Source organism: Hesperophylax consimilis, chromosome 5 (genome assembly GCF_061612785.1).
Source record: "Hesperophylax consimilis isolate HC1 chromosome 5, BYU_Hcon_1.0, whole genome shotgun sequence".
Classification (NCBI taxonomy): domain Eukaryota; kingdom Metazoa; phylum Arthropoda; class Insecta; order Trichoptera; family Limnephilidae; genus Hesperophylax; species Hesperophylax consimilis.
The window spans coordinates 18814070-18826561 of record NC_142840.1 but is presented as its reverse complement, the minus strand read 5'-3'; the positions used below and the strand labels follow the sequence as shown (position 1 = coordinate 18826561).

The following is a 12492-nucleotide window of genomic DNA, read 5'->3' as shown; positions in this document are numbered from 1 at the left end:
CATCTGCCCTAATGATGGATACTACCAAAGATATTAGAAGAACAATATCTTTGGATACTACTCAATTAGAATGGGTGCGAACAACTCTGTTTGGGTTTCGGCTATTGGTAATTGGTACATATGTATACAACATCGACAGTTCTTTGAAAATTAGAAGTAATACCTTCTGAGAAAGATGATTTTTTCTTGCTTATTGTGTTTAAAGTATTTAGTTATATATTTATAGTAGGCTTGTAGGCCAATATCTCAGCAATGAAAGCATCAATTCAAGATTTATTACTGCCGAACATGGTTATAAAGAGGACGCTTATTACGAGATCAAAGCCGTAACTATCTAATTGCCCCGATTATGTAATTTATCGATACTTACTATTCATAGAACTGCTCTTGATGAGTATTTTTAATGATTCACGAATATGTACAGAAAATAATATTTAGTGTTCAATGCCGTTTAATACGTTTGTAATTGCCAATTGGTAGGATACTTGATTACATAATCTTGGAATAATAGACACGCATGAAATGTGATTAAATTTTTGTGATTGAGTCGGATTACTGTTATTACTCTTACTATTAATACTTACTCTTATTATTAATTTAATTTAGTACTCGCGCAGATCCATAAAAATCACGGAATAGTCTGAATTCTTGCGAGGTAATTATATTACAGGTAGGTACTTTTACGCTTTTCTGAATTCTAGACACATTCATTTCCAATTTTGAAAATGACACGTGATCATTCACAGACAGACTCATAACTGAAATTAGTATGTTTGATTACTCAATCCCTCGTTGAATGAAGGCTTTCTCTAGATACTTATCATGTAACGGTTTTTTTTTAATAGCAGGTTGGTTGTGGTCGTGAGTCTCACTAAACAGGATTCGTGTCATAGTTTCTATAGAATAATGCAAACTTGGGTTCTAGGTCGGCTGAAACATCAGTAAAAATGAAGGAGATGGCTTAAAATGTTCCAGCATCTCATTTAGGAAATTAAATTTGTGAAACTGGACTGCTGAAATTACCCCTAGAGCCTTTCTCTACCTATTTTCCTGTTAATCAAGTGAACGTAGCCGTTTTTCTAGATTTTCAGAGGTTATTAATTAATAGGGCTGTTCTGCCAGCAGTCAACTCTATCAAGTTACTAACTATCCTGCTCCCCTTACAGAATAGACCGAAGCAACTCGCTGGTGGAGAGCAACTGTCCCCTGCCCCCCGCAAGCCCCCTAGGCACCCTGCAGCCTGATCTGTACACTAAGCGCGAGGGCCCCCTGTTCCTCGGGGCCCCGGACACCATCCTGCAGGGACCATCCCTCGGCAGGCTTCACATGCGGCTCAAGTATGACTTCGATCGCTCTGACTTCTCAGTGCACTTGATTGAAGGTAAAATTATATCATTTATATAAATTCTTTTAAATAATAATTACATGAACATGTTATCATTCAATATTCATATTCTAGATAATATCAATGAAAATACGAAACAGACACAGAAAATAAAATGGTAAAGGTCGAAACTGGGACTCCAACCCGGGTCCTCCAGTCTTACCGGGACTGGCACTCTACCAACTAAGCTATTGCCACTTTATTAGATTCCATATTTTTTTTCAATCTCTTACCTCCATTTTTGAATTTAACATTATCTTCAGTACTATTTCCCATATGTTTGGTGTGATTGCCAATAGTGCTACCCGAATATATTTACAATCTAGCTGATGTCTCGGATATGTATATGATTTTATTTGTATGGGACATCAGTTGACTTATTCGATAAGAATATTATAAATATTTATTTTTATTAGGTACACGCTGACGTGCACCCGGCTTTGCTTGGGGTTATTAATGGTTTGGAATAAAGTTTTGATGTTGTGAATTCCAATGTACCTATAAACTGGGTGAATTTTTAAGATGGAAATAATATTATTGTAAACACTTGAAAAAGTTTACTTTTTAATAGTATTTGCTTCACTTGACCGAACCATTTCTTCTTCGGGGCGTCCTTGACTTCTTCTATCATTCACATACATGTCATACATTGTGGTTACACATCTTTCTTTGTTCAACATACAGGCGTTATTAATTAATAGGGCTGTATCGGCACTAGCCCGACAAACTTTAATCAGCTATTCCTTAGCACATTTGGAGTAAAAAATGTTATGGGCACTTTGCTGTCCGGTAGCATTTTTTTTTCAATTAAAAACAAAAAAAATAAAAATTTTCCACACTACATCACTGTCATTGGCATTACGTTTCGTGTTCAACAGCTGTTATAAGCAAGTATGTCAAAAAGCGTCTTCGCTCTTTCGCACACACTAAATAATAATAGTTAAATGAGACGAATGGTGCCGTGCCATTTCGTTGTGATTGTAAAAGTGCGCCAATATAGGTACACAAGAGGTACACACGTGCATTATTCAACGGAATTCGAATAAAATATTTGCCACATGGGTTTTCAAACTTTGACAAAGGATAAAACAGTGGTGACATGATGTGGTGAAAATATGAATAGTAATTTTTTTATTTAAAAAAAACGTTACCGGACAGCAAAGTGCACATAAGATTTTTTACTCCAAATATGCTAAGGAATAGCTGGTTAAAGTTTGTCGGGTACGTGCCGATACACCCTGTATATATGCCTCATTTTACCACAAATAATAATTTGATTCATGTCTTCCTCAGGCCTCCCCGAATTTTTCTACCATTCACTTCGTATAGTATCATGAAATACACATTGTTATTGTTCATCATTTCGACTTTAATTCGACTCTGTATCTCATTCCAGTGCAGAGATAACGTGTTAAGTCTTCCTCGAGCGTCCCCACAGTTTCTACCATTCACCTTGACGTTACTGTTAAAAAAACTTCATTATACCGTCTTTAACTCGGCATCGTATCTCATTCCAGTGCAGCTATCAAACCACTCTCTGAACATTCCTGGGACTAATAAAAACAATCTTTAAAATTTCCAGAGATATCTGTCCAGTGTCCAGTAGTTTTTAAGTCTATAGGGGACAAACAAAAAAACATTCATTTTTACATATATTGAAAATAAGTTACTTCAGCTTATAAAACTTCACTATAATATTTAATCATTGACCAAGAAAATATCGACAACCCTCAATGAAAACGACAAAAGTGACAATACCCCAGTTCCAGACTCCGTTAAGAATAGAGGTAGGGGCAGATCTAACGGTCAGCATTTCGGCAAATGCTGACTAGACCCCTGCTTGCATCGAAAAAATAAGTGTTTCAAAAACTGTCTATCACAGAAGTCAAGAAACAAGCCAAGACCTTGCTAAAATAAATATCCACTCTTGACGAGAGATATTTACAGCATCCAAAAAAATCAATTCAAACCTATTTTTTCCAATTCGATGAAGGTGAAATTTTGGAAAATTCAAGTAGTGGTCAGTCCCAATTGCAACAGTTAACTTTTTATTTTCTTTGCGAGGCTATCTGAAATTTTATCTAAATGAAGATAAAGTGCAACATGGCTTAGTACCCTAAAAATTAAACACGATAAACTGTATTAATCTGATTGCAGCCCACGACTTAGCCGGCAGCGACCAGGGCGGATTCAACGACCCTTACGTGCGACTCTCCCTGCTGCCTGAGGTAGACAACCGCTCGCGTCAGACGCCCGTGCACCGCAACGACCCTAACCCCTTCTTCGACCAGCACTTCAAGTTCCCCGTCTCACACGACGACCTGTCTGAAAAGACATTACTGCTGCAGGTCTATGACTATGACCGGTAGGTTGTAGTTATAATTTGTTTGCTGTACAGGATGTATCTGCACGTACCGAAGGATTTCTAACCAGCAAATAAATGAATCTCGTATATTTAGAGTAGAAAATGTAGATCTCATTTTGCTATACGATGATATATATTTTTTAAATTAAAAAGAAAAAAAATTGTTTCCATCACATATCGCCACTGGGTAAAGTGGGTCACGTGATACGCACTCCATCTCATTCCAGCAGCACCATACAGACGAGACAGAGCGCATATCCGATCCGTTGCGAAGTTTGGCAGTGTGTTCAGTGGCGTTGTGTAATTTTAAATTTTAAAAAAATTGTCGTATAGCAAAATGACATCCAAGTTTTAATTTAAATACGCTCAGGAATCGCTTGTTAAAATCGTGGTATATGCTGATACCTATACCCTGTATAATATTGTAAGCCGCTCTGTTATACATAAATCCATTACATGTAATTAATATAAGATTAAATTTAAAAAAGGGTTCTTCAGCGATTTACTTTTGACGAGTCGAGAATACAAGTAGATGCACTCATGATGTGCGGTTGGAAGTCTTCCGGAGCTCATTAGCAATTGAACCTTCAAATCTAACACGCAAACAAGAAAAACGGAATAGAAGCATTATATGTTTGAAATACGAATCTCGAGAAAATTAACTGCATTCCGAACACGCAAATTTCTCCGGAGCGGTTTCATTTGAGCCCGCAGGCTTGATTTTTTATTATTTAGTAGAAAACAATTGCAATCGGAACACGAGAACGGTTTTTCTCGAGTTTTCGAGTGACTACGTTATTTTGAACATGCAAATATTTACACACATTGCTTCTCGATCAAAAGGGTTTGTAGCCTGAGATGGATCATTATCAGGTCAGGATTTTTCTATATACGGTTTTCACTAATGCTGTTTTATCAATCAAACAACTTAGTAAATGAATGTATTTTGGTGTTTCCAGGTATTCTCGCAACGAGGTGACAGGCGAGGTGCGTGTGGCATTGGATGGGCTAAGCGTGGCGGGCGGTGTGGAGGTGTGGGGCGAGATCGCCCGCCAGAAACGGCCGCCCGAGGAACTGCAGGAGCTACTGCTGTCACTTAGCTACCTGCCCTCAGCGCAGCGCCTCACGGTGGTAGTGCTCAAGGCCCGGAACCTGCTGGCTCCCGGGCAAGACAGCAAGGAGTCTTTCGGTGGGTATCCCTGTTTTTATCCGACCAGAAAATTGTTATTCTTCGTACCCAAAAAAAATGTGAGGCCATGGTACAAAGATACACAAATTCCCACATTCCTTTTTATTTAAGAGAAAATAGAGAAGCAGAAAATACAGGACCAAACGAGAGTCCCAACTACTCCCAACTGTCTGGAGCCAGGGAGACTGTGGCATCCCCATTTGGGGTATGTTGTAAAGCTGAAGGTAGTGGGTAGGGGAAGCGAAAGGTGGGGAAGTACCCAGCTATTCAGAACTGGTCACCAAACATGGCTAAAGCCATTTCAAGCAATTTTTCGATTCTGTATGGTGGTTTTACACCAGGGCGATACTGAAAGTATCTTCTACTCTGGCAGGTGCCGCAAATATACTCTGCATTATTTTAAATGAATAGGTTGTGAAATAAAGAAAATTTACATGTACATGCCGGGATTTGACCCCGGGACCTCCTGATTGCTAATAGAGAGCCTTACCCCTCCACCGCGGAGGGCATTTTAAACAAAGTTTAGATTCTGAATGGTGGTCTTTCACCAAGGCGATACTGAAAGTATCTATCACTCTGGAACCTGCCGCAAATATACTCAAATGTACTATATATTATTTCGAATTAATAAATTGTGAAATAACACAATTTAACCAAATAAAATTTACTTGCGCAAACCAGGATTTGAAGCCGCAACCTCCAAATTCGTGGCCAAGGACGCGAGGACAACGAGCACCTCCTATAATGAGTAATTCGCATAATGTGAAAGTGAATTGTAATGTCATAACTTTAAGGTGAAGTGATTCCATCACGTTTCGCTGACAATTTGTGTATCTTTTTTCAGATCCATTTGTAAAAGTTTACCTGCTCGTATCGGGAAAGCGGGTGAAGAAAAAAAAAACTGCAAGCTGTAAGGATACAGATAATCCAACTTGGAATGAAGCTCTGTCGTTTAGCCTGTCTTCTAACAACATCCAAGATGCTGCACTTGAGGTAAGCAGATTTTTGTAATAATTTACCTCTATTAGATATCTATTTATTCTGCAACAACCAATTTCGAATCATGCTCTTAACACGATCAAATAAAATCATAGATATACATATAATATAGAAATTACTGTGTTCAGTTCATCATTTAATCATAAATATATTTTACTTTAGTTACTTAGTGGTAATATTCTTTTCTGAGAGAATCATAAAATCTGAATCAGATTAAAAAATAAACTGCTGTGTTTAATTTCAGTATGCGTGGATCATATAATTTGAATAACAGTTGGTTATTAATTTGGTTGGTTGTTAATTTGGGAGACGGTTCACAGGTACCACCGCCCCGGGAACCACACTATGGGTTGCCATCATCGCCCAACAATTGAATTTAAAAGCCACCTCGGGGCTGGAGCCCCACAGTACTTGATTGACAATCTATTGTTAACAGACTGATTGCCATCTCTAATGCACAGATGCAATGTGGGCATGCTGAGTCTGTTATACAGGTTTATTAATGGAGCCTGATCTACGGAGATAGCAGCATTGATCCCCGGTGCATGTGCGTGAAACTTGACGTACACGAGCGTTCACTTCCATTCACTGTTGATGTTAGCTTCATGAGAACGGGCCGCTACTTCGACTCGTTTTTGTGTAAAACGGCTCTTATGTTGAACGTGTTACCGGCATTTGTTTTTCCTCCTTCATATAATCCGAGCCACTTCAAGACTCGCATTAATAAATCCCTTCCTACAGCCCCTACCTTAACCCGCCTCACAACGCTGCCCAACCGGGTGGCGACGTAGCTCACCTGCCTTTACACTGTATAGACAGGGGCGCTCTTGTGAGGTGTCACATAAAAAAAATAATTAACAAACAATTTTCTCGCTCCTTCCAAGAGTTTGAAAAAAATTAGTTTTATTACTTTCAGGTCTGCGTGGATTTTTAAATATGAATCACAGTCAAAACTTTTGAATATAGGTACTTTCAAATCTGCGTGAATCAGAAAATCAAAATCACATATAAGCCTGCTGCTGTTTCTTTCGTTACTTACATGACTTTGTAGATTATATAATCAGAATCACCGAAAGGGCCTTCTGTTATTTACATGACTTTGTAGATTATTTACAGAAAACTCCTTCCGTTACTTACATGACTTTGTAGATTATTTAATCTGAATCACAGAAAAAACCATCTGTTACTTACAGGTCAACATAAATCATTAAATCTGAATCACAGAAAACTCCTTCCGTTACTTGCATTCTGCGTGGATTATTTAACCTGAATCACAGAACAAACCGTTTCTGTTATTTTCAGGTGTGCGTGTCCAGTGGAAGTCAAGCAGTAGGCTGGTGTTGCGTGGGGTCCACGGAACCGGGGCAGGAGGGCTCTCACTGGACCCAGATGATTCAGCAACCGAGGAAGGCCACCGCCATGTGGCATACGCTTAGATAAACCCTACGTTACTAACTTTTTATTTATTTTAAAAAATTGATTACCCCTGCATTACAATCCACGATACGCACAGTAAGACAAATAAACAAAACAGTGTATGTAATATATTTACACCATCTGCAGTTATAACATTTTCTTAAAATGATTGATAATTTAATAAAATATTGAATTCTGACCTTCCAGAACTGACATCTTAACTTACTTCTTCCTAAATTGGCTTATCTTAATCGATGTACAACTTAACGCCCTATCTATAGTATACCCAGAGAGAGGTTGTACATATTTCATCGACGATCATCCACTTCCTTCTCAACCCACTTGTCTTGTATTAAAATGAAACGGACAAGATGAAAAACAATGACATCAAGTACAACCTCTTTCTGGGAATTCTACATTATATTGACCTGAATTTTCATTTTAAAAAACCACAGACTAATTCAATATTACAAGTCAAAGTTTGGTGAGTATAAGATTTTTATAACTCTAAAACATTTTTGAAAAATATTTTATTTTAACAAATCACCCGCACTTCATAATACATATAAAAGATTATTAACTTCAAATTAATATTCTTCACTGATAATTTGAAAAAGTAAAGTGAAATTGTATAATAATATTATATTACATTATGTATGTACAAAACCAATAAAAAAAGCTTAATAAGTTTAAAGTTAAAAAAAAATATATTATTATTTATTTAACCTTTTAAATGTGTAATCTATAATCTTGGTACAATATGTGAAATGTAGGTAAATAATATAAAAAAATTTCTCTTGAATGGCCTTTCATAATTAATTATTAGAGTGTTGATTGTAAATTCTATGAAGACAGATCTTTGCCCTTGTATGTATTGGAGCTTGACCATATTAATTTACCTGAGATAAAATGGTATTTATTAATGTTTGTGTGGAGATGTCTTCTAATAATGTTAATCTATTAACTTATTTATTATAATCATCTGCTCCTATATCTTTCCTGTCAGTATAATGATCACATATTATTAATTTAGGCATAAGGAATTGAAAAGCACTTTGTTTCAAATTTTTGTTGCAAATCTGACAGTAATACAGATAGTTCTTCTTAGATATCTTAGGGTGCGTATAAACAGGACAAAATTTCCAATCCATGAATTATGGGAAAGGAACAAAGCAACCGCAAGCAGCGTTACTCACTCTTTGCGGTTGCTTCATTCCTTTCCCATAATTTGAAGCTCGACTCAAATTTTGTCCGGTTTATATGCAGCAATAATAACACAGTTAAAAATGGGAATGATCTTAAAGCGATAAAAGATACCCTGCAAAACTCTATTTAACTGTCAATAAATAGCTTCAGTTATTTAGATTGTGAGGCAATGAAAAGTCATTGAAAAAGCTACTGAAATGTTCTTGAATTTAATGGAAAATACTTTTTACAAATTTAAAGAGCTGATTATTTGATATTAAATAGATATCTATTTCTCAATATACAAACATTTATCAGAAATGGATAAATTTATCTCTGGCGCGATATATTTAATATTTGGCTTGAGCTCAAGATAAAATATATTGCATAATTGAAAGGTTTACATTAATAAGATCAACAAAGGAAATAAAAATTAAATTGAAATTGGTGCCATCGCTGTTCTTATTCGTGTATTGAATATTTATCTGCAAAGGGAACTTAATTGTGTATTGTCAAATCATAAATTCATTTCAAAGACAATAAAATAAATTTTACATAAAGTAATACCTAACTTAATCTTAATCAATTAATCAAAGCTCTTTAATGTGTTGTACACAAATAAATGATGTTTACAAAAGTAATCGGATTGTATCTATGTACAGAATGTTCTATTAATATTATATTTCTGTTGAGTGTTAAAATGTGGGTTCAAATGGGAATGATAAATAAATTACAAATTAAATGGGCGTAATAATAATTATAGAGAATGCATAATATCTCATATAGAATTGCATATATTTATATTAGGTATTGAATCTGATTTATCTCTAAATAAGATGTCTACGAAAGGAAGAAGGAAAAGAGTTAAAAATCAATTTTCGAATATTTAATTAGGCAAAGTCTCTCTTTAATTCTGCAATGAAAAATGGTTGAGTGTATTCAATTTGACAGAGGTTATTTGAATATCTCTTTTTTCTTTTTGTAAACAGATATATAATACATACAGAATTATATTGGAGTTGTATCTTTAGTTTAAACAAGGGATTTTAAAATGTGGTTACTGTAGGATTATTATGGATACACAAAAAGGTATTCCAATTATTATAGTAACTATTGATTTAAAAAAAAAAAATTATATTTCTTATTATAAAAAAATAATGTTTTCATCGACGAATAAACAATATCATTCCAAAACTTAAAACCTAAAGATTTGGAAAATACAACACTAATTGGCATCGTGGAGGTACAATTTCTCTCATGCTTTTACTGAAAGAAACTGCAAAGAGTTCATTCACAGATTTCTAACGGCAAAAATATATGCATAGTTATCTTTTTATTTGGACAAATGAAAAAAAACGATTCGGTCTAAGCGTGAGGTTTCTATGCAATTGTTTCAATTGCAAGTTAAATCACTTGTACTAAAATATAATTTAACACAAACAATGTCAGCTAATTATATTATATTCACAATGACAAAAAAATCTCAGAGAAAAAATGTTTAAAGTGATGGAAAAGCGCAGTATTCTGTTCAAAACATATATTTATATACAAATATAATACATTATGTTTCTAAAATTATATATATATGAGCACTTCGGAATATGTCAACGATTACTTGGAAATGTATTATCAAATAATAATGATCAATATTAGCTATCAAATTTGAATACCGGGAATTGAACACTGAAGTGCCCTAAGCTAATCAGGCACCCGATGACCCTTCACGGTTCTAGCGATAAGATACAATTATTTATGATGGACTGAATAATCCACATTTGCGTAAATGTCTATTTAAAGTGCCAATAATATATAAGATTGGTGTACAATCCGTGTATGCGCTTATTGGTGTTACCTAATTATTAACAAATAATTGTCTACTTACTGAATTAACATTTAAACTTTTTGAAATCTATAACTTAATATTGTAAAGAATGATCTATAATATAATCTATTACACCGTATAAAGTTCTGTTTAAATGATTGAACATTACAATCCACTTCTTAGATGGTAAAGTTAACAATAAATTTTCAAAAAAATATTGGTTCTCTAACGCACACTTACATATTATTTTCATAATGTTTTCTGATTCTTTGTTTATAAACTTGATTGTACCAAGCAAGACAATTTATAATATATACATAGAAAATTTATTACACATTTATGAATGTCTGAATGTCATTTGTTTTACATTATAAAGTGTACTATTTATTAGTAAGTGGATGCAGGTTCATCTGAAAGTAAACATAAATATCTAATAGATTTGTACATAAATTTGTTTAAAGTTATACACCTGCTAACAGTATTATAACTGCTAAAAATTGGGTGTTTATTTTGGAGATAAATACTTGGAATTTATTCAGTGTTGTAAATTAAAATTTTATATTATGTATCATGAGTGTCAAATGTTCCTGACGAATTGTAAAATGCATAATTTAATTATGGGCTACAACCAAAAATCTAAGACAAATTATTGTTGAAATGAAACTCGAATTTATGAGCACTGGAATGTTGTTGAGAAAACCATTGGTCACAAATTACAATTACATCTTAGAGGGTAAATCTTTGTTTATTTTTATGAATAGAATTGTATCTAAAATCATTACGGGGAAGTCTTGATATTGATTTTCATACAAATGCTGGTTTCTCTGAAAGATGTTGTATTAATGGTTCTGGTAAAATAGTAACTTCTTCTTCACAACACAACTCCTGTAGAAACCCAACTGCTAGGTCATCTTGGTTCTGAACTGATCGGGTAAACCTATATATTAGAGACATCTCTTGGAGAACTACATAAACTCTATGAGCCATCAATGCTATGTAGCTCGAACTATCACATTACTCATAAAAAAAACTTATAATAAGTTGAAGATTAACCAAATGAATTATAAAATAGGTATTGACCACTGCCGAGACGCCCTTAAAATATGCTCAAAAAAATAGTTATATCAAATATCCAAAGCTTGCAAAAACTCCAATGTAGAGATGTCTCATGGTGGGGAGTGAAACATACGGTGACCGAATAACTCAACAAAAATGAAAATTCAACACACCTATAAAAAGTGTTATAAAGTTATGAAAAGTGATGAAACTAAAACTAGGTTAAATAGGTTACAAATGTAACTATATAACCTAGTTTTTGTTTCATCACTTTTAATGACTTTATATCACCTTCTAAAGTTGTGTTGAATTGACATTTTGAGGAGTTATCATGGAACCGAAACATACGTGCCACTAAACAAATTGTCAAACTTAATAATTAACTAGAAAGAAATTGATTCAAGAATGTATTAGAATTATCTGAAATAAGTTCAGTTTCAAACATTATTATTTTTTTGGTTTAGAAAACGTATTTTGTATGGAAATTGGTGAGAGATTCGCCCCCTGTGTGTCCATGTTTATGTGTTTCATTGTACAAACCTTATTGGATTCAATAAATCATAATAAAAAATAAATTAACCGTGTTTACATTACTGCCACCGACTAATAATAAAATTATTATCACTTATAAATTAAACTTAAACTTAAGAATTATAGAAAAATTAGAATAAATTAGGTAAAGTAAAAAATAGCTATAACTTTCAGGGACTGCTAACAGTTCTAGCATGGCCAGCCCTAGGCCAAATGGCGCCTGGCGCTAGTAAAATCCTCAATAGCTCTGTGTTATATTTCAGCACCTTGATTCCTTGGCAAATCGGCACCCAGAGCGGACATACAAAAATAATGTATTGTATATAAATGTATGGTATTCTGTAATTGGGGAACACGGGATTAGTTTTTCTTGCAGATATTTTAAATAAAAAAAGGATAATTTATTTTAATTTTTAAAAATACTTAAAGTAAATTTTTGAACTAGCCTGTAGCGAGCTAAACGTATTCAACAGAAAATGCGATTGAACTGAAACTTCTCTAACTTCAAAGGCTGAATACGCATTACTGTCCTTTTTCCTCATACA

The 12492-nt window shown here is 34.3% G+C and overlaps 1 protein-coding gene across 1 annotated transcript in view; it reads left to right on the top strand.

Moving 5' to 3' along the window:
* Sytbeta (Synaptotagmin beta) overlaps positions 1–11946 on the top strand; it is a 66530-nt gene extending 54584 nt beyond the window's left edge. Inside the window, 5 exon segments of the mRNA XM_089632268.1 lie at positions 1167–1381; positions 3542–3749; positions 4709–4903; positions 5739–5931; positions 7240–11946. Coding sequence (XP_089488394.1) covers positions 1167–1381; positions 3542–3749; positions 4709–4903; positions 5739–5931; positions 7240–7377 — 949 coding nt within the window. The 3' untranslated portion in view covers positions 7378–11946.
* The last annotated feature ends 546 nt before the right edge of the window (positions 11947–12492 follow it).